General features: G+C 58.4%; 2 protein-coding genes across 8 annotated transcripts in view; one reads left to right on the plus strand and one right to left on the minus strand.

Annotated features, from left to right (window-relative positions):
- The window catches only part of PTH1R (parathyroid hormone 1 receptor), a 31557-nt gene extending 20958 nt beyond the window's left edge, over positions 1–10599 (minus strand). Inside the window, exons 1-6 of the mRNA XM_024244993.3 lie at positions 10516–10599; positions 9898–10047; positions 7628–7683; positions 7436–7548; positions 5004–5126; positions 1728–1784 (exon numbers count right to left, since the gene is read on the minus strand). The gene's annotated coding sequence lies outside the window, so the exon portion shown is untranslated. The remainder of the gene's footprint in view (positions 1–1727; positions 1785–5003; positions 5127–7435; positions 7549–7627; positions 7684–9897; positions 10048–10515) is intronic.
- Positions 664–24969, plus strand: MYL3 (myosin light chain 3). Of its 7 annotated transcripts, none has more exons than XM_054550473.2 (9): positions 664–773; positions 16234–16326; positions 19473–19607; positions 21883–21910; positions 22045–22194; positions 23191–23364; positions 24380–24457; positions 24569–24610; positions 24740–24969. In XM_054550473.2, the coding sequence occupies exons 3-8, from the start codon at positions 19479–19481 to the stop codon at positions 24595–24597; spliced, it is 588 nt and encodes a 195-aa protein (XP_054406448.1). In that variant the 5' UTR covers positions 664–773; positions 16234–16326; positions 19473–19478; the 3' UTR covers positions 24598–24610; positions 24740–24969.
- Positions 24970–26322: the final 1353 nt, after the last annotated feature.

Here is a 26322-nt window from a genome sequence, read left to right on the forward strand (position 1 = left end):
CTTCCCCATCCTTGGCCAGAGCCCCGCTTGCGCCTGTGCGGCTCGAGCGCGCAGCGGCCCCGACGCTCTGTCGGTCTGCCTGTCTGTCAGTCCGTCTCTAGCTCCCCCGGCCTTGGCCTCAGTTCTTCCAGCGGCCCCAAGCTCCGTTTCGGTCACTCCCTCGCTCCCTCCCTCCCCCTTTTCTCTCTACGAAAACATTTGCAAGTTTCCAAAAAAGCCACCGAGCCGAGCGGCGCGGGGCTGGCGACTCCCCCGGGTTCCGAGGAGGCGCCGCCGACTGACACCGAGACAGAGCAGCCTGGCTGCTCCGGCCAGGCCCGGAGTCGCTCCTCCCCGACTCCGGCCACTTCCCCTCGGCGCGGGTCCCCAGCCCCGACTTACTCCGAGCGCGCCGCCGCGGCCCCCGCCTTGCCATGGATGTCGGGGTCCCCCCGACAGCCTCCCCAAGCCAGCGCCCCGTCCGCGGCCCCGGGGGGACTTCATGGAGCTCTCGGGATACCCCCTGCTGGCCGGCCTGGCCTCCAGCGCCCCCCGCCCGGCCGCCGCTCGGAGCCACCGCCCGCCGCGCGCATCCCTCGCCTCGGCGTCTGCCGCTCCCCTTCCCCCCGGCCGGGCGCCTCTTCCCTCCCCCGCGCCCTCTCGGGCCTCTCCCGCCCCCACCCCCTCCGCAGCCGCCGACGCGGGAGTGTGGAGAGGCCGAGAGGAGCCTTCCGCCCCCCTCCCCGAGACATTGCGCTAGAGGCCGAGGCCCGGGGTCTTAACGGCGGCGGGATGTGAGTGCTGGGGACACGGGGAGGGGGGCAGCTGTAACCTCGAGACCCGAGCAGGGAACCCGGGACGCCGCCGCCGCTTCATTCTCTTCTGGAAAGCATGGGCTTTTTAATTTTTTTTTTTCCCCTGATCGTCGGGCCCCCGCTGGCGAATAGAGACCCTCAGCCGAGAAGAGAGCCCTCTTTCTTCATGGGCGAATCCCCTGGGGAGGCTGCCCGGTACCCCTGCACGCCCCTGGCCGCGACGCTGTCAGTCCACTGGGCTCCCGTTCGGGCTGGGTCGGGGTCCCTGGGGAGGCCGCTCGGCTGCCAGCCCCGAGCCCGGCTTGGCTGCTGCCGCTCTCCCCCACGTCCAGCCCCACCCTCGCCTCGTCCCCTGCCCTCAGTCCCATCCCAGGCCTGTCGTTCCGCTCGGCCCTAGGCCAGCCCCGACCCCCGCCCAGGTCTGCAGCCACACATCCCGCTCCCTCCCTGCCCAGCGTCTCTTCGGGTCCGGGTCTCCGAGTCTTGACCCATTCGGCTGCTGGCCGGGCCTCTCCAGCTTGCCCGACCCCAACCCGGAGGCTCGAGGCTGCCAGATCTGCGGCTCAGTCCAGACACCCACTCTCAGGCTTCACCTCCCTCCCCCGTTTCCACCCCCACTCCCAAAAGCTATCGGCGGGCTCGGATCCGCCTGGGACCCTCGACTTAGGGGAAGGCAAGGAGGAGTCCGCGGGGGTTGGGGCTGAACGGGGCGGGATTTCTGTGTTTGGCTGGGGAGGGCACGCTGGAGCTCTAAGAGGAGGGGCCCTTCGACCCCAAACCTACCACCTCCCGGTACCAAGTGGTGAAACTGAGGCAGAGGGAGGGGCTGGGGATGCCTGGAGCGGAGGGCTTTAAGGATGGCGGAGGAAGCGAATGCATGAGGCCCTGGGAAATGAGTCTGGGCTAAGCAACGGCCTGTGCTTGCCCGCTTACCAGTTGTGTGTCCTGGACACTACCACTCTTCCGCTGTCTGGACCTCAGTTTCCTCATCTGCAAAATGGAGAGATTGGCCAGCTGATTCAAGGACAATGTTAACTTTACTGTTTAGTTTCCACGAGGGTGGGCATCCTGGCCCATGGGCTCCAGGGGCTCTCCAGACTCAGCCTGTGGATATTGAGCTCCTCAGAGCCTGCAAACCTGCCCTGCAACCCTCAGTGCAAATCTGCCAAGCCCAAGCCCTAAGGCCTAGGATCCAGCTGCCAGCCACCCTTCTGCTGGCTCAAGCCCATCCAGCTTCCAGACTGCACTCCCAGGTGCATTCCCCATGTATTTCTTCTTCTGCTGCTGCTTTCTTCTTCTTTCTTCTTCTTCCTTCTCCTTCTTCTTCTTCAAGACAAAGTCTCACTTTGTCACCTAGGCTGGAGTCCAGTGGCATGATTTCTACTCACTGCAACCTCCACTTCCCAGGTTCAAGTGATTCTCCCAAGTAGCTGGGACTACAGGTGTGTACCACCAACCTGGCTAATTTTTGCATTTCTTGGTAGAGACGGGGTTTCACCATGTTGACCAGGCTGGTCATGAACCCCTGACCTCAAGTGATCCACCTGCCTCAGCCTCCCAAAGTGCTGGGATTACAGGTATGAGCCACCAGCCTTGGCCCTCCCCATGCATTTCTATGGCTGCCTCCCTTCCCTGTGCCCACTGTCCTCATTTCTTGTTCTGGTGTTCAAGGGCTGTGCTATTTGAGACAGTTTCCTCCAAAAATGACTCTCCCTAACAGGAACTGTCTGCTAGACTCCTGGCCTTCTTCACACATCCACTCTCCTGCCTTTGTCCTTGCTGCTTCCTCTGCCAGGATCATACTCCTCTGCCTGGTGTAAAGGACACTCCCCTCCCTCCTTGTGTGCCCACATCCTCCGTTACTGGGGAGGGAGGTTGTGATTTCAGGGCTGCCTCCTATGGTATGTAGGCTCCTTGGGATGGAGGCCCAGGTGCCAGAGTGGGCACCTAAAGAACACTTGTGGTTCTTCAGTGTTATATTTTAATGGTCTCAGCTTTATTATGCGTCTGTTTTTCTTTTTTGAGACAGGGCTGTTGGCCAGGCTGGAGTGCAGTGGTGCGATCTCGGCTGACTGCAACCTCCACCTCCCGGGTTCAAGCGATTCTCTGGCCTCAGCCTCCTGAGTGGATGGCATTATAGTTGTGCATCACCACGCCTGGCTAATTTTTGCATTTGTAGTGGAGATGGGGTTTCTCCATGTTGGCCAGGCTGGTTTCAAACTCCTGGCCTCAAGTGATCCTGCCTCGGCCTCCCAAAGTGTTGAGATTACAAGCGTGAGCCACCACACCCAGCATTTTTTTTTTTTTCCAGACAGGGTCTTGCTGTGTCGCCCAGGCTGGAGTGCAGTGGCACGGTCATGGCTCACAGCATCCTTGACCTCCTGGACTCAAGCAATCCTCCCACCTCAGCCTCTCATGTAGCTGGGACCACAGGCATGAGCTACCACACCTGGGTAATTAAAAATTTTTTTTTTGTAGAGACGAGGTCTCACTTTGTTGCCTAGACTGGTCTCCAACTCTTGGGCTCAAGCAGTCCTCCTGCCTTGGCCTCCCAAAGTGCTGGGATTACAGGCATGCACCACCGCACTTGGCCTATGCCTCTGTTTCTAAGTGTCTCTAAGTTTTATGGTTCTGTGACCACTGATCTCCCACCCTGCTTTCCCCCTTGGTGATGAGAAAAGAACATTAATGGAGGGATTGGAAGGACTGAGAGATAAAACTAGAGGCTGAGGGGAGGAGTTCTTTTCAGATCTGACAGCAGGGAAAACTTGAGATTTGGAAACATACTATTTGTACTTGGGAGGACGAGGGTGGGCTGTGGAGAGGGCTGCAGAGAGGAATCTGATGGGTGCTGGGCCCCTTAAGGGCATTCCCCTTGCCATAACTCATGTGCCTCACCCCAGAGTCCCCTGCTGGACATTCCACAGCTGTGGGTGGGGCCACAGATCATCTCTCTCACCCTCAGGCCTCTGGTTAAAGTGCTACCATGAGGGTGGGGGTGTCACACATTAACTGGTAGCACCCAAGCACCTGGCAGAGTCAGCTTGCCCTTTTTGACAAGCAGGCCCCAGGGGCTCAGAGTCAGTTTCTGGTTAGTGTCAGGTCAGTGTTAGTTTCAATGGGGTTTGAAAAGGCCTGGCTGGGGGTGGGGAGTAGGAGTGAGTCCCTGTCTCTAATCCCCAGGCTGGGGCCTAGGAGGAGGAGCCAGGGTGGTCACTGGATCTCAAAACTGCAGCAGGGGCTGGACTCTGGCCCCACCCCTGCTGGTGTGGCAGCCCCAGGCTGACAGGCCTCTGCGGCAGCCATTCCACTGTGAGTAGGGCTCTGGCCAAGGTACACAGACCCTGGGGCCAGGGTGGGCATCAGACACCAACAAGCAAGGCAAGAGGCTCAGCTCTCTGAGCAAGGCAGACTGGCCTTGCTCCCTCAGAAAACCCCTTGCCCAGACCAGGGGTTCTCTGGGACTAATGGCTCACATCTATTTCTGAGTCCTTATATTCCCCCAGTGCTTCATCCCAACACTAGCCCCAAAGTCAGGCTGCATCCAAGCTTAGCCCTGATCCCAGACTGAGCTCTATCTCCATGATGAGCCCCAACCTCGGGCTGAGTTCTTATCCCAATCTGATTTCTAGCCCCTGGCTGAACTCTGACCCCAGGTTGTGCCTCCACCCAGCCCTTAACCCCAGACCTCTCTCGGCCTCTAGGCCCCTCTGGAAGCTTTTCGAGGCAAGAGGCCAGTAGGGGAGGGGATGGCCAGGCCATAAGTGAAGCGAGGTGCCACTTTTACAGCCATTTCGGCTGCTCATAAACACCCCCTGACACCCGGCTGAGTCGCTGGAGGCTCCCATGGCAGCTGGCTGGGCAGCCCCCTCCCCTTGCAGCAGAAGCATGGCTGCCTGGCTTTCTTGCCTCTCAGGAAGGTGAAGGGAGGGACAATGGGGGCACCTGGGGCCAGCAGGCTCTGTCCCAGCCAGGGAGCACTCCCAAGGCTCCCAAGGAGCTAGAGGTATGGGCTTTCTGTCCCTGCTGGCCTCGTGGTTACAAGACCCCCGCTGTCATAACACCAGGTCCACAGATGTGTCTCCATGCGGGCATGTCTTGTCTGCCCCATAGCGCGGCCCAGGTACTTAGACACTCACCCCCGGGGAAACCACAGGCTTGGGCCCCCCAGCTGTGCTCAGGCCCCTAGGCTCCCCTGCCCCCACTCACCTGCAGCCACGGGCCTTCCAAGTCGGGCCGAAAGCTGCAGAGCAGACTCAGGTTGGCCACGGGGAGGCCATGGATAGTCCCTGAGCAGCTTCTGTGGCTCAGGCCTAAGCAAGGATAGTGCTGCTGGGGACAAGAAAAGGCCTGAGTCAGAGCTTCCACTTGAAAAGAAAATTAATTATTTTTTACCAAGCCCTACACTGGCCCAGGACTTTGTCCCAGGCCCCTAGTCAGGAGTAGGAGGCAACAGAGGCAGATCCAAGTGTGCCGGTGTTCAGGTGCCCGGGGCTGGGCCCTCCCCTCGGCACCCATGGGTCTGCCTGCCAGGTAACCGGGCCCACTCAGGCTGCCAGACATGTGTGTGTGCCTCAGTAGTCCTCTCCTTGCCCTGCCACGCCTCTCTCTTAGTCTCTGTGTCCCTGTCTGACCCTCTGGTCCTTTCCACATCTCAGGAATATCAGGCTGCCACGAGGTATGAACACAGCCCCTACTAGTGACTTCACTCAAGTTTAAGGCACCCAGAGAAATCAGAGGGGGGCTGGAGGTGGTTCTTGCCTGTGTCACAGGCAGGAAAACTGAGGCCCAAGAAGGCCTGATCTGCCAGCACTGGGTACCCAGTGGCTCCTAGATGGAAGAGATGGGGGATGGCCCGTCATTCCACTCCAGCCCGTGTCCTGACGCCTGCAGCCCCACAGCCACCTCATATCTGACTCCTTGCCCACTGGAATGTGGGCTCCTGGTGAGGAGTCAGCCAGGAAGCCCTCTCTATCTGCCTCCCAGGCCCTTCCAGGCCCAGGGTCTGCTTAAGCCGTCACAGGTCTCAAAGGCAGGGGGCTGTGGACAGGATGACCTCTCTCTGTGGGTCTGTAGGACGAGCTGTGTTCAGAACCAGAGCTGGTTGCTCAGGATGAAGATGTGGGCAGACAGGGAGGCAGAGACCCTGCAAGATCCCAGAAACCTCACCCCCAGGCCCTGTGACCCGGCTGGAGGCTGCCCTTCTGCCTGAGCCCAGTCTGAGCTGGTTTGTGTCTGGAAGTCCTAGGCTCAGCCTGGCGAGGTATAATGATTCACGTGGCAGCTGCCACTCAGCACATTCCAGCTGTAGCCCCCAGTGCCCTGCATGTGAGGCAGCTGGCCCCAACCACCCCCAGCCATTGGGCCCATTCCTAGGGCCCCCCTCCCTGGGTCTTCCAGGCTCCTGGGGAAGGTACCACTCATTAGAGTTTCCAAAGTACTTTTTGTTTCACAAGTTAGACAGGGAGGCAGGCAGCTTGGTGATACCTGGCCTCCAGGTGGAGGAAACGGCACCAAAGAGCAGAATGGACTGGCCAGGGGACATAGCGAAACTATGACAAACGACACTTATGGGGCTCCTGCCCCAGCTACTCTGAAGTGCACTGCTCCAAGGGGTATCCCAGGACACGTAGGCTATTCTGTGACCAGGCCAGCGGGGGTCAGTGGGCAGTTGTGCCCAAAGGAGGGAGAGTTCCCCTGTGCTCTGTCAAGCCTCCCTGTTGCTCTGGCTCTTGACTGCCAGAGCCTCTCCCTCACCTGAGTCCACATGCACTGCCCTACCCTGCCCACAGGCCCCGTCCTCACTGGCCAGGGAAGCAGGAGGCTGGGGCCTGTTCTGCTTTGACCTGTGGAGCCCTGAGCCAGACGCCTTCCTGCTCATGGCCTCAGTTTCCTGATCTGTTGTTAACAGTTGGGCAGTTTCAGGCTCAAAGGGGATCTGTAAAGTGCCCAAGCACTTGGGTCTTGGATGCAAGCAGACCTGGGAGTCTGAAAACCTGAAGGCCTTTCTCCCCTCGAGCCTTGGGCCTGCCAGTTTGTGTTCCTTCTGTGGGCCCCAGCCCAGGGTTCTGGGGGGCAAGTCTGGCCCTCAGCTCCGGGGACAGGAAGTTGTATTTTGGTCCTGGGTCCTGGGGAAGAGGCAGCGGGAGAATGGCAGCTCAGACCCAGCCATGTTTACTCGGGCCCGGCCCCCTCCAAGCTCAACAGGCTCCCATTCATTGGGAGCCCCATAAACCCTTTGGGGCTCCCTGAGGTTCAGAATGCCTGGATGCCAAGGCTGGCTGCGGCCCCCAGACCTGCTGGGAGCTGTGGGCAGCAGGTGGGGCATGAGTGAGGCATAAGTGGGATGGTGGGTGGGAGCTTGAGACACGCCTGAGTTTCCAGGTATTTGCAGTGGAGTAACAGTTCTTGCCCCATGCACATTGTGGAGCAGTTGGGAAATCCAGGGAGTTGGTGGAGGTTGAAGGGTTCCTTCCATGGCCATGGGGCCATCAAAACTGATTTCTCTTAGATCAGGCCCCAGAAGGGTGTCTCCTCAGACTAGGCTCCTGAGGGCATGTCCTCAAATTGCATGACCCTCAAGGCAAGGCTGAGACTGCTGTGTCCAAAGCGGAGCTGATGTCCTTGCTGAGGCTGCATACCTGGCCTTGGGTTGTTGACAGTCCACTCCCTGGCAGCGTGGGCATGGGTGTGCATCCCACTGGAGTAGGGCAAGTCTCTGGTCTGTTCCTCATCTGTTCAGCAGAGGTCTTCACTGGAAGGGGAAGCACTGGGATTGGATGCTGAGGGATGGGGCCCTCAGGTCTGCATCCCCCAGTGTTGCGTGTTGTCACCTTTGTGCCCATCTCTGTGCTTTCTTTGGGTGAGTTAGAGCACCGTCCCGTGGTCCCTGGAAATGGAAGGGAGGCAGCAACAGTGTTCAATGGGAAGAACTGTGGCTTGGGGGTCCAAACCTTGTCCAGCTTTCCCATGACTTGGAAACAATTCTGTCCCCATTCAAGTCTTCAGTTCTCCCTGCCACAGAAAGGGGTTAGAGTGGACTCTCTCCAAATCCACCCCCAGCCCTGCTGTTTCCAAGGGCAGCTCTGAGATCCCTGGTGGCGTGGTGGCGGGGAGTGGGGTAGGAGAAAGGCCTCCCCACCAGATCCCCTTTCAACAGTGCCCCCACATGCCCGGGCAACCTGGCCAGCCACTGGGGACACTGGTTGGGGGTCCAAAGTGGGTCATGTTTCCCAGATGCCTTCTGGGTGGAGTGTGACTTCCCGCTCCAGTGGTTGTAAAATCCCCAGAAGCCTAGTGCATCCCTAGTGTGTGTGTGGGGGGGTCTGTGCCTCGGAATACTCCCTTCCAGGCGTGTTTGACACGTGTTTCCGCCTCTCCCGGCATGGGCTCCCGCTGCTGCTATTTATAACCTTTAAGAGCTCCTGCCGACTGCAAAGTTTTCTTAAACTCAAAATATCACCGAGGTCCCGGGCACGCGTTCCAGAGGCCGGCTGGGCCCTGCGGTTTGAAGGGAGGAGGGGGCCAGGAAGGAGGAGCTGGTGGGGAGGGGGTTAGCTCAGACACTGGGTCCTTGCCGGGGGCTGTGGCCGGGAGCCCTCGAGTGGAGAGCCCCTAGTCCTGACACTCCTGCCCTGTTAGGCCTGGAGGAACCCTCTATGTGGGTGGTCCTTGGTCGTGCCGGGCCAAATCTCTGGGCCTCAGTTTCCTCTCACTCTAAATGCCTCAGGGGACACTGGCTGGGGCAAGGCAATGAGCTGGCGGACACTGGGAATGTCTCTAGGGCTGGAATCAGGGCTGTGTCTGCCCGGCCATCCTGCAGGCTGCACCGAGCCTGGCCCAGAGGCACCGTGGACATTGGCTGAACTGGCCGGAGAGGGGAAGCACTTGGGGAAGTTTATAAAACCGTGTATGGGAAAGCGACATCCAGAGAAGGGCAATGGCGTGCCAGAGGTCACCCTGCAGCCAGAGCAAGTCTCCAGGCCTTCCGACACCCGTGCGCTCTGAGGTGAGCCTCTTTGGAAGAGGCCGAAGGGCTCTCACTGGGCACAGGTGGGTCGCCAGTGTGGAGGAGGTTCTGGGCATAACGGGAGGTGGCTAGGCATAACTCAGATGCCTCCCTGAAGCTGGAGGGGACACTGGCAGCCGGTCTGGCCCAGCGAGGTCAGGCCTCTGCCCAAAGTCACACACCCAGCTCCTGCCTGCCCTGACCTCTGCTCTATCTCTGGGGCCTCTCTGCCTCCCGGACTAGTCATGACCTTTTTGGGGAGGTCAGTGGTCTAGGCTTCCCCCAGTCCCACTGCACTCCTTTCCTGAGCTGGTGTGGGGGCTGTGGAGGCAAGGGACTGGAGCACTGAACTCAGGGCCATCCAGTACATCCTTTCCTCACAGCAGCACCCTCTCTCAGCACAGCTGGCTCCGGAAGCCACTCCTGGCCCAATGAGCAGAGCTGGGTTCAAGATGGAAGGGTGACCACCCCTGCCCTTCAACTCAGCGGCCCCACATCAATTTTCCCAATCAAGCATAACCACACAGGGCTCCTTGGGGGTGGAGGGGGGCAAGGAAGTGATGACCTCGCAAACAGAGGAGGAGGAAGAGGAGGAGGAGGAACAAAGTGTTCTGCAAGCTCAGCCCTGCCTTCCGTGGCCCCTGCGTGCACCTTACTGTGTGTTGGGGTCAGCTGGGAGATGCAGAGACTCGAGAGTTTGGGGGAGCCAACTCCCGCCTGGCCCCACTGCCCTGTGTTCCCATCCCCTGAACCCTCCATGAGCTCTTGGCCTCTGCCCCTGCACTTCTTGCTGCCTGACTTGTCCTTCCCTTCTCTGCCTGGGTGGCTCTTGTATGCCCTCCAAAGGCCCCCTCCTCTCTGAAGCCTTCCTGGATCTGCACCCTTCAACTCCCAGCAGAGTGAGACCTCAGACCTCCTGGTTTGACTAGAAAATTTAGCACGGCATGATATGCTGCTGCCTTTGTCCCAACAGATGGCGAGCCCTTGAGGACAGGGGATGGGTTATCTCTGTGGCTCTGCTGAGAAGCCTCCATCTCTGGGGGAGGGCACAACTATTGGCCAGAGCTGTGGACTCCAAACACCCTGCTCCCTTACCTCTTTGTCTCTCAGTTGCCATGGGTAGGTTCAGTTTCCTCATGAGCAGGTCCCAGGATCAGAGACAGATCCCTTCATTGTCGGAACACTCATTCCAACAATGAGTGTTGGAAGGTTTTCCTCCAGGAAACGTTATGAGATGGAATCTGCCTGACGGCAGCTTCTCAGAAAGCCAGGGAGCAGCCCCAGGGGTTGAGCTGGAGCCTGACCCTGAGACAGGAGCTGAACCTGGCGCTAGCAGAGAGGACCCACCCTCGACCCCCATCCAAGACCAGCCTGGGTGTCCCTGCAGTTGCTGCTGTGAGACTGTGGGAGTGGGGAAACTGGCATGTCCTCTCTCTGGACCCCAAGGTCAGGTGAGGAGGGCCTTGAGAGGTGGTGGTGGCTCCTGGCAGCTGCAATCGATGGTTTCTCCTTGTTTTCCTGCCCCTGGGAGCTGTATCTCCAATGATTCTAGGTGGGGCAGGGGCCACGAGCATGCTGGTTGGGGGTGGGCTGAGGGAGGGGTCTCGGGGCCCTACAGCATCCCCTGCTAAATCCCCCACAGAGGCTGTCCTGCTTATGCTCTCAGACCAGGACTCTCAAAGGCAGGGCCTCCCTTTGGATGGATGGGCTTACTGTCAGGCAGGGCTCCCTCGGGGCGCAGGAACTCCCCAGCCTCTCCCAGTTCATCTGCAGCCTTGGATGAGCCCCTTTGTTTATGCAGAATTCCAGCCAATTGTTCCCCTGTTGTCTTGGCTTCAAGCTCCAGCCCTCTGCCCCTCACTGAGACCTGGACAGGGGCACAGGCTGAGGCAGTGGGGAAGGAGGACACTCAGGTCCAGGGATGCCCCACCCTGACTGCATTGGGAGGACTGTGCACCTGCTGAGCCCGCCTTTAGGGAACTCCCGCCTCACTGTGCAGGTGTGAACACTGAGGTCTCCAGAGGGGAAGAGGTTCCAGGAGTCAGTGAAGGGGCCAGCCCCAGAACTGAGTTCTCTGTCCCCAGCCAACCCAACCCCAATCCCAGGACCTGTACCCTCATCTGCTTTGGGTGGGAGGATGATGCTCCAGTGTCTCCTAACATTCCACTGTCCCCCCAGAACAGTTTCTCATCCAACCCAGCTCCAGACCTTTGGGGCACAGAGGCATTTACCTCGGCCCTGGCTCTAAAACCGCATGAGGCTCCCTGGAGCAGAGGGCTCCAAAGCCAGATGTTGCAGAGAGCTGGGCTCCTGGCCTCACCCTTACCCGTCTGCTCTAGGCTCTGCATTTGGGGGTTCCTGTGCTGGTCTGAGGGGCTTATTACACATTCCTGGGTACCCGTGAGTCTCTGAACCTGCTGTGGTCTCCCCACAAGCCCTCAAGGCTGACCTGATGGGAGCTGGCCTGTCTCCCAACCATCTCTCCTTCCCTTTTGTCTTCTCTCTGCTTGCACTGGGGTCCAAGATCTGGGAAAGGAATGGGTCGGGAGCCTTCCAGAGAGTCCTTTCCCACGAGAGCCAAGCTCTGACCCCGTCCTTATCTGGCCCGGATGTGCCAAGAACAACACAGATGCTGAAGCTCGAAAGCCCCAAACCAGGACGCTGACCTCCCCACTCAGCTACTCTGCTTGGGCCTCTGTTTCCCCTTCTGTGAACAGGGTGGGGTGGGGTGGGAGGAGGCAGTGGAAAGATCCCAAATGTCCAGACACACATGTTCACACACAAACAGATGCGGACACTACCGTTCCAGGCAGGCCTGGTAGGGTTCCCTGATTTCTGCTGCCTTCAGCGCTGCTCCTCCTTCCCAGTGCTAATTTCTGCCTGGAAATTATACCTGGGTGTTCTTTCTATACCTGTGAGCTAAAAAATGTGGTGCATTAGGTGTATGTGGGAGAGTGCGTGGATGTGTATGCAAAGGCATGTGAATGTGTGTATACATGTGAGCAAAAGCATATGTGTACAAAGGAGTGTGGATATGTGTGCACAGGCGCGTGAACATGCATGCAAAGGTTTCTATGAAGCATGAGGATATGTGGTAAAGGTGTGTGGTACAGCGTCCCTGCTCTTGGCCCAAGCTCCCTTGGGCCAGGGTTCCTGAGTGCATGTCTGCAGGCTCCAGGAAGCTACGTGTGCACACACACATTTCAGTGTGATTCCTGTTGTCCCAGTACTGGTGGAAAGGGACTAGGCAAAGGTGGAGTAGGTGGAGTAGGGAATGTCTAGGGGCCCATAGGTATCTCCAGACAGACACACATCAGGGGTGGGTTAGCCTGCTTGGGGATAGTGTGTGTGTGTTTCAGACATGGCCACACTGGGAGAGTGGATATATAAATACTCACACAGGCAGGTACCAGAGTTGACCCTAACTATTCCTGGCTGGGAGCTTGGGCCATTTTATTGCAGCATCCACACCCTGGGCCACGGAGGATTTTTGTATGGCCACTGGAGGCAAGGCCACAGCTGGTTCTGGTGGGGGCAGAGTGGGGAGAGCCCTGGGTGTAGGGGGCCACCATGGCTAGGTGGGGTCTGCAAGGGGTCAGGGAGGTCCTCCCAGCCAGCACTCCCTCTTCACTGTCACCACCACTGTGGCCTTCTTGTCACCCTCCTGTCTTCACCTCCATCACTGTCGTCCCTGTCCTCGGCACTGCCTTCTTCATCTGTCATCCTGTCCCTCTGTCCAGGTGCCCACGCCCGCCCTCTCTCTTTGCATCCTGGTCTGGTGCCCACTTCTTGTCCACTTGGAGCTGCTTGAGGATGGGTGAGAGGTGGGAATGAATTTGGGTTATGCTGGCTGGGAGCTGAGGTGAGGGGTGACATGATGGTGTGCATGCATGCGTGCCTGCAGGCTCCAGGAAGCTACATCCTTTCCTGGGGCAACATTTGTCCCTGACCCTACCAACCCTCTCTCCCCCCCTGTTTCTGACTGTCGCATCTCTCTCTTTCTCTGTCTCTCTCCATCCTCCCATCTCTGTCTCAGTCTCTGTGTCTCACCTCTGCCATAGCCAAGGGTCCCTGTCTCCAGTTTCTCCGTGATGGCCCAGGGGAGCTGGTTCCTCCTCCCAGCCAGCGTGAACTGTTTGCCTGAGACAGTCGGTCCATCCACTCAAACAACCACTCAATTCAGACTGCTCGTCTGACTGACGGGTTTTTTTTTCCCCTGCTAAATTTACTTGCATTTTTGACTGAACTGGCCATTCAACAGAGGTTGTGTCCACATGCCCCTTCCCCACCCATGCCAACAGATGAACAGGCTCACAGACAGACACGCACACAGAGCCAGGAGCACACAGACATGCTCATGCCCACGCAGAGTCACAGCCTTGTGCCCGTGGTGACACGTGGAAGCATGCAAGACGACACACTCCCACACAATCACACATGTGGCCTCATCCTCTTGTCCATAGTTACACACACACTAGACTATCCACACCCGTCCAATCACACATGTTCACACCTCGTGTGGCAGTGTCTGCATGTCCTCAGACCTATTCTGGGGAAGCCTTGGGGAAATGGAGGCAAGGGAAGGGAGGAATGTGGCCCAGGGTGCAGCGCTGGGCAGAGCCCCAGCCCAGCACCCAGGGCAGCTTTCGCGGTCTCCTCCAAGGCCAGCTCATGGAGCACCCTCCTTTCTTCCTCAGCCCGTCTAGGTGGGGTTTCTGGTCATTTCAGGCCGCTGCTGAGCCCCTGCAAACCTCAATAGCAGTTCCCAGACCCCGATCCTAAAAGGGGAGTCTTTTTTTTTCTTCCAAGGACAATAAATATTTGCTCTTTGGGAAGCTGCTGGTGGGAGAGTACAGGGTTTGGCCCAGTGGCAGGGAATGTCCAGGGCAGTTCAGGGAGGCCACAGGCCATGCTGGGGGGGAGGGGCCGGGCCCCTGTCCGGAAGCTGGACCAGCAGGCAGAGCTGGGGAGCTGGGGCTCAGGGCTGCACCTTGCTCCATTCCTCCTGACCCAAGCCCCAGGCCTTTGTTTTCTCAGCTCCTTTGATTAGCACATTGGCACCCCCTCCTCCCATTCCAGACCCCGGTACCCCAAACCTCACCCATCCAGAGCTCCCACGAACCCTTGGCATCCCGAGACTCCATCTCATGCACCCAGAATGCACAGACCCAACTGATGCTCACTCTTTGGACTAATATCTCCAGACACATTTTCAATCTCCCTTCTGAGACTAGCTGCTGAGACTGGGGCTGAGGTCCCCCAGTCCAGGCCCCTGAGAAATCAGGGCTATGCCCTTCTTCCAGAATGGACCAAGCCTGGCCAATGCTGTCCCCATCCTGTCCCCCATGAGGCTTGGGTCCCTAGAGGCTTCTGCCTGCCCACCCCTCCCTCATGCTGAATTGGGCTCCCAAATATAGCGGCCGTGGCCACAGCCGGCCAGGACACCACAGCCCTAAGCGTCAGTCCTGGGCCGGGATCAGAGGGGCAGGAGCTGATTATAGGTCCCTGGGCCAAAACCAGGGTTTGCCTGCCAGCCCGCTGGGCCCTGCCACCCCCACCCCTAGAACCACAAGGTTGGAGCATCTGGTCCCCGTCAGCACAGTGGGCAGAGGGAGGGGCCTGAGGGTTGTGTTTGGCCTGCTCGAGGACAGAGTTGTCTGTGTGTGGTGTGGGGGTAGTGAGGATGGGCTGGGACTCAGGGGCAGAGACTGTCCTCTGAACCTGGAATCACATTGCCCCACCCATGGCCATGGTACAGGTGGGGAGACTGAGGCCAAGAGGAGCAGGGACCAGCCCGGGTCACAGGAGCATAGGGAGTCTACTGCCTCCCCCTTGGGTACTCTTTTCCATCTCTCAAGGCCCGGGGTTGTGCCTCTAGGAGGTGGGCCCCATCCTGTTAGTGGCAGAGCGGCCTTGCTGGGAAGTCCTCCTAGGAGTCAGACTTTCATCTGAGGCTCCAGGGCCATGGGATGGTGTAGAAATTTATCTCCTTCTGCTGGTCCTTGTACCTGCCTCATGCCACCTCTAGTCAGAGTTGCTGGGCAGCCCTTGCCTCCTTGGGGCCACGGTCTCCCCATCTGTGCAACTGGACAGGGACCTAGGGGCCCCGCGTGGGGTCTGTGTTCATGGGTGTTCAGTGTGTAGCAGTGGGTTCACATCTATGTGAACACACAAGTGGGCCCTGGTAAATGAGCTGCAGCCCACGGGCCTGCCCACACCAGGACAGGGTCCCCAGGACCTGCTGTGCGGCAACATTTGACCTACTTCTAAGGCTCTGGGTCTGGCCCAGGCCGTGTTCTCGACTCCTCCGGGAAGTGTGGGCCTGCATCCCAGCCCAGAGGCTGTGGGCCAGGAGGGGCGGGACCGGCGGGCCAGGGCGGGCCAGGGCTGCCTGTGGAGACTGCGGCCCAGGGGACAAGGGCACGTGGGGAGCCCGACCCTCTTTCCCTGCCTCTGGCTTTTAGGCCCAGGGGACAGCTGGCCCTTACCTCCTTCTGCCCACTCTCCACGTGGCAACCATAGTCTGTGCTCCCCAAATTGTCTCTAACAGGATGATGGACATTCTTCATGCCCTTCTGAACGCTACCAGGGAGGTCTGCCAAGCAGCTACCCCCGCTGTTGCCAAGAGTGTGACCCCTCCGGTGCCCCTTCCCACTGGCCTTGTCCACACAGGGCCACGCTGATCTGGAAATCCGTTAGCCCCTGTCCTGGGTCCTGGGTCTGGGGTTTGGGTTTGCAGTCCTGGAAGTCTGGGTTTAGAGTCCTGGGGCTTGAGTCCTGGATCTGGGGTCTGGGTTTAGAATCCTGGGTCCTGTATCTGGGGCCTGGGGTCTGGAGTCTGGGTTGAAGGTCCGGGTTTACCATCCTGGGTTTTGGAGTCTTCGATCAGGGTTTGGGTGCCAGGATCTGGGTCTAGATCTCCACAGTGGGGTCTAGTCCTGGAATCTGGGTTCTGGGTTCTGAGTTTGGCACTCAAATTGTGAGACCTGAGTCTGGGGTCTGAGCTTGGGGTTCCGGGTTCCTAATCTGGGGTCTGGGTTGGGATTCTGGGTTCTGGAGTTTGAGTTCAGGAACCAAAGGTCGGTTCCCATCCCTTCTGCGCCCCCTGCTGGCTGGTCGTGGTCCAGGCACTGCCTGTACCACAGGGGTCACCCTCACCTCTTTAGTCTGTGAAGAGCACGCCTGAATTGGGGTGGGCATGGGGAGGTGGTGGGTGGGCTTGGAGGCAGCTGCTGGCCGCACTACTGTCCCAGAGTGCCCTCTGCACCGTCAGAGCTCCTGTCAGTCAGTTGGCAAATCTCCCCATCTCTCCGGGCCCACTCCAGGACAGGGTTTAGCAAGGGGTTCCAGTACCTCTGTGAGAGGTGGGTAAACTGAGATATTTGGAACATTTGTTCATCCAGCATTTATTGAATGCCTATGGTGTACCAGGTCCTGGGAAAATGTAGCTGTGGAAGAACAGAACATTCCTCCCTCCTGTGACGGCTGACATTCATAGGAAGGCGGACACACGGAAGACGCCAGGTAACAAGAGCCCAGAAGAAGGCCGGTGTGGCCGGGCTTTCCTGCCTCAATCCACAGGCTCCTCAGAAGTCAGGGCCCACATCTTCCCCGCATTCCCCTTGGCTGGGGGGAGGGAGAGGTAAGGTGGCTGCCTGAGGGGGCTCTGGGACATGGTGTGTGCCAGCCTGCAGCACACTGGGCTGCAGCTCAGACATCAGAGCTTTGGGAGCTGAAGTGGTAGGACCCAGACCCCCAGCCCTGGCTCTCCAGGCCCCCAAGGCCCTGCCCAGATCCTGCCTGCTAGGCTGACTCCTGAAGGGCACAAAACTCAGGTTGGGATGTGGGAGAGAGAGGGAAGTGCCAGGCATGGCGTGGCCTGTTCTTACCGCCAACTGCTGCCCACCCTCCCTCCCTTCACCCCCAACTCCCTGCCCACCTTCCTGCCTCCTGTTCACCCCCTGCCTTGCTCCTGGCCTCGGTGTGCCTGGGAGGGCTCTGGCTGGTCCTAAAGAGTGCCTGCTGGGGGCTAGGCAGTTGTTATAGGTTTGAGGGTGGACCTGTGGGTGAGTCCTGGGGCACTGTTGCTCCCAAGCCAGCAGGGGCATGCCCAGAATCAGAGCTCAGGCAGTCACCATCCTGGCCCTAGCCTTCACCTGGGTCCTGATGAGGGAGTGAGGATGGCTCTGTGCACCCTGTCCCTGCTGCAGGACCACGTTTGCCCTGTGTGTGACAGAAGGGGCCCAAGCCACTGCCTTGACCCTGCCACACACAGGTGGAGGAAGGTGGCACTATGTGACTCTGGCTGGCTGCATGAGCCTGCCCATCCTAGATCACAGACCTGGACACTGAGGCCCAGGATGCTCTTGTCACTGGCTTACCCCCATTTGGGCCAATGTTGGGTGGTTTCCAAGGGGTGGTAATTGTGTGAGGATGAAAGAAACGAGATGGGAGAGAGGGCCCTGTATATGTCCTCTGCTCTGGCCCTCTGCTTCCCTCACGATGAACACAAGGAAACTGGTCTTGTTGGCGGTGTCTGTGGGTGACTGGGGCTCCCGTGTGACTTCCAGAGCCCATTGTCCTCACAGCCCATTGTCCTGAGTGTCGGCAGGCCTGGGTGGTGGGGCCTCCCCGGGGCCCCTCTGCGTGGCCTGGCCCTCTGGCTGTCTTCTCCTCTTGTGGTATTTCTGGCTTGTCTCTACTGACCATCCCCCCACCCCTTTCTTTCTCAATACTGTTGCCAAACATCTGGAAGAAAAGTGAAAAACTTGCCCCCCCGGCAGTCCCGGATGTTGTCAGATTTCCAGATGTGGGTGTTCTGCCCTCCAGATGAGAGGCAGAACGTGTTCCAGTCAGGAGCGGGCCGGCCCCAGCCCTGGACTGCTGTCCCTCCCTGTGAGGCAGAGTGACAGGATGAGAGGGACCAGGCCCAGTAGGAAGACAGCAGGGCGTGCCAGGTAGAGGCCCTGGGCCCCACTGCACCCTCTCAGCCTCAGGCTTAGCCCCTCGCCACACCAGGGAAATCCCTGGGGGTGGGGGGCACTGGCTTTGAAGTTTCTATCAAAGGCTCCAGGCACTTAAAAGTAACCAGGAGCACCTCCTTCCCACCCGCCAGGCGCAGATGCTGGGCAAGGAACAGAGCCCAATGTGTTTGCAAGATGTCCCCACTGTTGGCGTCCCCATGCGGGAAGAGCCTTGTGCCACCTCAGCCTTCCCACCTCCCCAAGTGGCAGTCCCGTCAGGCTGCACTCCGTCACTGTCATCTGCTGAAGGCTGGGCTTGGGATGGACCCTGAGGGCCGGGCACTGCAGAATGGGCACTGGGGGTGGGCACTGAGTCGTAGGAACAGAGGGTGAGCATCCTTGCACTGGGGCAGACCCTGCTCGGCAGCTTGGGGTTCCTCAGAGAGGCAGACCCTCTCAGAGCCCTTGCAAAAAGGGTCGGCAGAGGGCAACATGTGGCAGTGGAATAGCATTGGAGAGAGCTTTCTGGAAGAGGGCCAGTAGAGCCAAGCCTTGAATGTGTCAGGCAGAGGGGGCGAGGGCACTCTGGGCAGAGGGTGCAGTGGGGAGCCAGGCCTGGGGTGTGTAGGGAAATGTGCATCCCTGGGGGCTGTAGAGAGGGGAAGTAGGAATCCAGGGGTGAAAGCTGAGAAACTGGTCCCTGGGCCAGCAGGGGCTGAAGAGGGAGGCTGCTGAACTGGCCTGGGGCGACTGCCCTAGAGGGAGCCGCATCCTTTCTCTTGCCCTTTGTGGGGGTTCCTGGAGACCCTTGGACCCATAGCCAGGGCTACAGCTGCCTGCCATGACCAGACACTCACATTACAGACACATGTAAACACCCAGACATAAACACACAGAAGCAACACCCGCAGACACACTCACATAGACACATAGACACACTACACACACATAAAGACCCAGACCCACAGAGACAAACGCAGACACCCGGCCATCCCTTACATAGACACAGATATGGAGCACACATAGGCACGCACAGAGCCCCCCACCACGGAGGCACCCAGACAACACACACAGGTGTATACAGACCCCCCTCCACACAAACACAAACACACAGAGACCCACAGACACATAGACACCCGACACAGACACAGACAATGCACACAGACACATGCTGACTTCCGCCTTCCCCCACATGGACACGGTCATAGACACAGACACAGACACAGGGGACTTTGGAGAGCTTAAGTTCAGAGGTGCCCTTAGGTCATCCCAGTCCTGGCCCCAACACAACACGTAGCATGTACTTGGTCCACCCTTCTTCACCTCTTCAACTTATGGACCTGCAGAGGGGCAGCAGGGCTCTGTGTGGGTATGTGCGGGTGTGCAGATGAGTGTGTGTGTATGTGTGTATGTGTGTGTTAAGCAGTGGCCTTTGTCCCCCTCTCTCCCTCCCCCTTCCCAACAGGTGATTGGGAGGAATGGAGATCCCTCCTCCCCTACCCATTCCTGAGCCTGAACAATGCCCTCCCCAGGCCCCAAAATAGCCCCTGAGCCTAGCCATATCCTTTTATGGCCCTGTCCCTATTGTGCACTGCAGGGGTGGGGCTGGGGTCATGAGGTATCCGGGCAGGATAAAGGCCTGGGTAAGGCGGCTCACCTACCCTGCTTTCTGCATTCTTCTCTCCACATCCCTCTCTGTACTTACAGCCCCCAATGGCCCCCAAAAAGCCAGAGCCCAAGAAGGATGATGCCAAGGCAGCCCCCAAGGCAGCTCCAGCTCCCGCACCTCCCCCTGAGCCTGAGCGCCCTAAGGAGGTCGAGTTTGATGCTTCCAAGATCAAGGTGGGTATGGAAGCTGGGTGGTGGCAATAGGATCAGGGCAAGTGAGTGGATTCCAGAGTGGACCTAGCAAGAGGCAGGTCAGGCTCTGGAGGTGAGCACTGAGCTGACGCTGGAAGCTTCTGTGCAGAGGTCAGACAAGCCCTGACTGCTTCAGGCATCAGAAAGGCTGCAGCAGGAGGGATGGTGGTCAGACGTTCTGCAGGACTCCTCTGGTGCTGCTGAGAACTAAGGGTGGAGTCTGGACTGGGGTTTGAGTCTGGACTGTCTTTTTAGTGGTTTTGGAAATGGACTCTCCCTTGCCCTTCTTCCTGGACTTCTCATCCTTGGGGAATCCTGGAGCCAGCTGGAGCCAGGCAGGGATTTTCCTTGTTCAGCTGAGGGGTCCTAAGTCCATACACGCTCCCAGGGTGGATGAGATGGGGAGTAAGAAGAAGCAGGGCCCCTGTCCAGGCTGGGTCTCGTTCAAGTCACCGAGCCCAGAGCTGGTAGAGCACTTTCAGGCCTCAGCTTTTAGGCAGGCAACTTGAAACATCAGCTGGCTGGGGACATTCTGAAAGCTGTGCAGGAAGCTGGTCATGGAGCTATGACCAGTGGCCCCAGGAGCCCTTCCCCAACTGGGAAGTCTTTCTCAGAGTCTAAACTTGGAGGGAGCCATGACTCCCACCTGTGGTATCTGCATAGCAGCACGTACCCTGTGTCCTGGCTGCTCCCTGTTCTTGGCTGGGACCACTGCTGCCCTGGCTGCCTCCTCAGGAGCCCTGTGGAACCCTTGCCGTCCCCGCATGCCCAGCAAGACCTACATTCCATCGGTGAAGTCTTGCCTCCTGTTCATGAGCCCTTCCCAGAGACACCTACCATGTCCTTTGAGGCAAGGGTTCAAATCCCAACTCTGCTCCATTTTAGTTGCCAAGTTCTTCGCTGCTCTGAGGCGTGGTTTCCTCAGCTGTGAAACAGAACAGCAAGTTCCCTCTTGCAGGGCTGCTGGGAACCATTCAGAGTATATGCACCTGGAGTTGGCCACCCAGGTCCCAGGCTTGCATTCTGCAGGCCTCATGGTGAGGCTGTGACCACAGCCACCGCCCATGGTGGCATTGTCCTTTCTTGCCAGGACTGAGGTTGGCACAGAATCCCTTCTGAGAGGTGGGGACAATGAGACCCCTCATGGGCCCTCTTTCCCCATCCCCAGGTTGCAGGTAAAGGGCAGGGAGCCTTTGCCAGGAGCCCAGAGACCCTAATCTCAGCAGGCTTCCTGGTGGAGAGAGCTCTCAGGGAGCCAGGAATGACAACCTGTTCTTCCCAACACTGGGTCAAGCCGGAAGCCAGGAGGGACAGTCATGGTAGGGTGGCCCTGAACAGGGTGTCCCTCTGTGCCGGCATGCACTGTGGAGATTGGTGGGGCCCCGAGGCAGCAGCCATGAGAGAGACGCCAGTCATGCCCCTCCCCCAACCTCCTTTCCCTCGTGTGACCTTGACCTTGGGGCGAGTGACTGCAGTGATAAAAATAGACCTGGTATCCAGTGAGGAGGGGGACGCTGGATCCTGGGAGGCCTCTTGATTGACGTCAATCAAGGTGGCCCCAATGTGACTTCAGCAAACACTCGGCAGCACTGCCCTGGCCCTGTGCTGTCCTGGGTTGTGGGAACTTCCCAGGGACCTATAGACAGGGTGTATGAGAAATAGGTATAGTGGGGCTGGTGAGTGATTGCCTGGTCTTGAGGGCTTAGGGGGCTCTGTGAGGGCAGACATATGTAGACACATGCTCACACACACATATGCACACTTGTGCTCACCCTTGATGCTTCCAGCCACGAGCCCTCAGCCTGTACCATTGCCCTTACTCCTCCTGCCACCCTGGGCCCTCCCATCTCACTTTTGCTGACAGTTCTGCCCACCAGGCCCCAAGCAAAGCCAGCCTGACTGGGGTTTGTGGCTTAAGGTACATCTGTCCAGAACCAGGAGCATCAGGTAAGGCCCACGCTGGCCTGAGGCCTTGGGCACGTGGCCTCCCTCCTCACTGCTACCCCCGCCAGGGTCCACCGAGCATCAGGGGCTGGGTGCACACAGACTCAAGGCCTTCTGGCTGGACAGGTGGAGAGGGGCAAGGAGGCAGGAGGGCGTCAAGGTGGACTGCAGGAGGTCCTGGGGGTGCAGGCTGGGATGCTGGAATGGGACAGGCTGAGACAGTTGACATTCTGGGCTGGCCACCGAGTGCCCAGGAGGAGGCATGGCCTCACCTTTTAAGCCGGGCATCTGAGTCTTTGGGGTCTCTTTTCAGATCGAGTTCACACCTGAGCAGATTGAAGGTGAGCAGAGGTCTTGAGCCCAGGGGTTGCAGGATTGGGCTGGGGTTCCCTTGTCTGAGGGTCCTGCCAGGGGTGTGGGGAGTGGGGTAGGCTGACCCTGGGAGTGTCTGTGGCTCACTGCCCTCTCCTGGCAGAGTTCAAGGAAGCCTTCATGCTGTTTGACCGCACACCCAAGTGTGAGATGAAGATCACCTACGGGCAGTGTGGGGATGTCCTGCGGGCGCTGGGCCAGAACCCCACACAGGCGGAAGTGCTCCGTGTCCTGGGGAAGCCAAGACAGGAAGGTAGTGCACCTTCTCGAGAGCCCCCATAGTGTTAGTCCCGGGGAGACTGCCTGGGTGGGCTGCCATCCATCCTGCGGGATAGCACGAGAATGTTTCCTGACATCTCCCATTGTCCCGATGAGGGCACCAAGGCGAGTCACAGGGCCATGCTAACCAGGTGACTTGCAGTAATGGTTTGCTGGAGCATCTGGATCCTTGCTGATTTGCCAGGCCTCCTGGTGGTAGGCGCTGACACTTATGGAGGAGTGAGAAAGTTGGGCAGTGACAGCAGTGGGCAGTGGGATGCTATCATCCCAGTGCTGTGGGAGGATCACTTGAGGCCAGGAGTTTGAGACCAGCCTGGGTAACACAGTGAGATTCCATCTCTACAAAAATTAAAAATTTAGCTTGGCATGGTGGCATGCACCTGTGGTCCCAGCTACTCAGGAAGCTGAACCAGGAGGATTCCGTGAGCCCAGGAATTTGAGGTTGCAGTGAGCTATAATCACACCACTGTACTCCAGTCTGGGTGACAGAACAAGAAGACCTTGTGTCTAAAAATAAATAAATAAATAAATGAATATATACATAAATGAATAAAATTTTAAAGCTAAAAAAAAAAAGAAAAAAAGGAGTGAGGCCCAAGCCCCCACCAAGGGTTCAAAAGTCCCAGGGAAGGTCTCTGATTGGCCTAGCTGCTCCTGACCCAATCACAGGTGGTAGAGGGTGAGGTCTATAACAAAATGCCATGAGGGGAGGACTGTTTCTCAAAAGTAGGCAAGGGGTTCTGGACAGAGCCCTCCGTGGTGGCTCAGGGCAGCAAACTCCCTTTGTGAATAGCAAAGGGCTATGGAAACAGTGCATTGCTCAGTAGACTGTAAAGTGCCTCGCAATGGTGCAGACTGCTGTGAGAACTGGTGTAGACTGTTGTAGAACTGTGTGAGAGGTGGGGATAGCTCCTTATTATCAGGCATGGGGGAGCCTTAGACCCTGGAACCTGGGACCATTTCTCTGCAGAGCTCAATACCAAGATGATGGACTTTGAAACTTTCCTGCCCATGCTCCAGCACATTTCCAAGAACAAGGACACGGGCACCTATGAGGACTTCGTGGAGGGGCTGCGGGTCTTCGACAAGGAGGGCAATGGCACTGTCATGGGTGCTGAGCTTCGCCACGTGCTGGCCACACTGGGTGAGGGCAGCCTCCTTCCCTACCCCCACTCCTTCCAGGGACATCCTGGGAGAAACCACTCTGTTGCCCCCCAGGCCTGTGACCCATTGGTGAAATGGAGAGAGTTACATAATTAGGGAGCCTCAATGGCAGACAACAGAAATGTTACTTTGGAGGAGAATAAAGCAAGCATGCTGGTGCAGCTCACAGAAGGGGGATGACATCAGCTCTGGGGACAGAGCAGGGCAGGAAGGAGCCGTCTTGATATGTTCCCCTCCTTCCCCCGACTCCAGGCCACTGTCCTGGTGGTCATTACTCCAAGGTCAAATTCCAGGGCCACAGCCCTAAGTGGTCAAAGCAGGTCGAGTGCCTGCCGCCTGGGGGGATCCTGACCTCTGTTGGGCCCTGTGTACCTCCCACTTATACCCCTACCGTCAGCTGCCTGCAGCAGCGGGTCCCTCTTCAAAGTGATTTTTTCCTGCAGCAAACATTTTGAGTGCCTACTGTTTCAGCTCTGTGCTGGTCTCTCTCTCCTCTCTCTCTCTGTGTGTGCGTGTGTGTCTAGAGATGGGGGTAAGAAGGGGGAGCTGTGGCTGGCACTTTGAAGGGGGTCTAGCACAGCACACAGAAGTATGGAGGCAGGAGAATGCCAGACTTGGGGAGCAGTGGGTGGTCTCTTGGCTTCCTCCACCACCCTCTCCCAAGGTCCCCAACTCCACCCCATGGGCCCTTCCTCTAGCCTCAAGGGGCTGCCCCAAGGGACTGCTTCTAGGGAGGCCTGGCTTCGTCCTGGTGGAGGGACCCCCTCCCAGCCTAGTGGGACAGAGGGCAGCACGTACTGCACCCCAGGCCCCTTCTTAACTTGTCGCTGATTCTCCTGGCCTCAGAAATGGGGTGATGGCCAAGGGCTTGTGAACAGTGCTGGCTGTGGGAATACTGGAGAGGTTGAGCCACCATCTAGAGGGATTCAGTGGGTGCCCCCACCCCATCATGCCTCTGCACGCATGGTGCTGACTCAGCCTCCCACTCCTGCCAGGTGAGAGGCTGACAGAAGACGAAGTGGAGAAGTTGATGGCTGGGCAAGAGGACTCCAATGGATGCATCAACTACGAAGGTGGGCTCAGCAGGGGCAGTGGTCTTCTGGCAGGGGAGTGCTGGGACCCAGGCTCCCAGCCATGGCTGCCCCGTGTTGCACCCCTGTCACTCACTCTCCTCTTCTTTCCAGCATTCGTGAAGCACATCATGTCCAGCTAAGCCTCGTGCCCAGGTAGGCACCCACTCCCTCCTGAACCCGCTGCTGCCACCTGCCCACACTCCACCAGCTGCAGTGCTCACTTGACATCCTGCTGCCTCCGTCTCCCTCCTCCTCTGTAATCTGCACTGCCTTTGCTCTCAGGAAGCCCAGGGAAGGCTGTGCAGGGACGTCTCATCTCCCATGTGTGATGCTGACACCAGCGGCCTGGAGTCGTGGGAAGGAGGGGAGCCTTACCAAGACTCCTGCAAAAACCCTCGGACCTCTCCGCGTGGTTGCCATCTCTGGCCCCTCTCAGGCTGTGCTTACCTGTGACGGCAGCTCTGTCCCCACCCCATGGGCCTCATGAATAAATGGCTTCTTGCCGGCCTTCCTTTCTGACTTCTTTCCCTTCCTCCCTCTCTTTTTTCCCTCTCTCCTTCCCTCCCTCCCCTCCTCTTTTTTCTTCCTTTTCTCCCTCCCTCCCTTCCTACCCACCTCCCTCCCTTTCTTCCTTTCTTCTTTCCTGCCTTCCCTCCCATTTTCCTCCCCTTCCTTCCCTTCTTCCGTCCCTTCCTTTCTTCTTTTCCTCTTTTCCTTCTTCCTTCCCCCTTTTTTCCTTCCTCCCTCCTTTCCTCCCTCCCTCCCCTCCTTCCTTCCTTCCTTTCCCTCTTTGTCCCATATTTCTCATTCCCCTCTTCCCTTTCCCCCTTCTTTCCCTCTCTCCTTCTTTCCTCTCTGTGGCCCTTGGCTTGCCGATGTGAATTCTGTGGCCCATGGACGCTGAGCTGGAGGAGGCCGAGTGCTTCTCCTTTGCGCTTGCCCCTCACCCGGCCTTCTGCAGGAGGCAGCCATGCTGGAGCCGCTAACACAGGGATGCGGGCCGCTGGGAGCCTGAGAGCACTGTCTGAGCTGTCTCACTGCATGTCCACCAATTGGGTGACCATGGGGCATTGGCCCAGAGCCACCCTGTCACGGGTGGGAAAGCTGAGGCCCAGCACAGGGAATGGCCTTGCCTGAGTGACATTGGGAATGGGTGGCAGGGCAGGAGCTAACTTTGTCCCCAGGCTGTCAGAGCTGACCCCTTGCTCTGACTCCGATGGTGAAACTGAGCCACTCTGCCAGCAGTGTGGCTCCAGGTCAGAGGTAGAGGCTTTGTGGGGATAGCCCCGGGCTCCTCAGCAGAAGACAGCATGCAATCCCTGCGTGGTGGAGGGAGGTGCACACACCTGCAGACCCCTGCCCCATTCTACCCCCTGCTCTGGGGCCAGGGCCCCCCCCGAGTCCTGGAGCCTGATGAGGATAGAGAGGGGAGGCTTCCTTGAGGAGGTGATTCACACAGGCTTGGTGTGAAGAGAGAGCAAAGCCCTGCAGAGAGGCTGGGGGCCCCAGATATAGAAATGTGGGGGAGATCAAAGGCTTTGAGTGGGGAGTGGGCCACACTGGATGGGAAACACCTTGCAGGCCAGGACCCAGGAGTCAGGGCAGCTCCAGGGGGTGCCTTTTCATGACCTCGTGTGGATGCACGTGTCTGCGTGGCAGGGGGGATGTGGTGGGGTGAGAGCAACTTGGAAGGCCTGCGTGGATCAGACTGTCCCAGGGGCTGTGTGGTGTGGGGAGTCCTGAGTGTGTGAGAGTGAGTGTGTGTGGATGGGGGCTGCCGGCAGTGTGTGGGAGAGAGTGCATGTGAGGGGTGAGTGTGTCGCAGGAGTCTGTTGCATCCTCCTTTCATTTTCTCAGCATTTACT

Source organism: Pongo abelii, chromosome 2 (genome assembly GCF_028885655.2).
Source record: "Pongo abelii isolate AG06213 chromosome 2, NHGRI_mPonAbe1-v2.0_pri, whole genome shotgun sequence".
Taxonomy (NCBI): domain Eukaryota; kingdom Metazoa; phylum Chordata; class Mammalia; order Primates; family Hominidae; genus Pongo; species Pongo abelii.

Coding starts and splice junctions, on each gene's coding strand:
- MYL3 (XM_054550473.2), top strand. CDS start 19,479: ATGGCCCCCAAAAAGCCAGAGCCCAAGAAGGATGATGCCAAGGCAGCC. Junction 21,911..22,044: donor CACACCTGAGCAGATTGAAG/GTGAGCAGAGGT, acceptor CTCTCCTGGCAG/AGTTCAAGGAAGCCTTCATG. Junction 23,365..24,379: donor CCACGTGCTGGCCACACTGG/GTGAGGGCAGCC, acceptor CACTCCTGCCAG/GTGAGAGGCTGACAGAAGAC.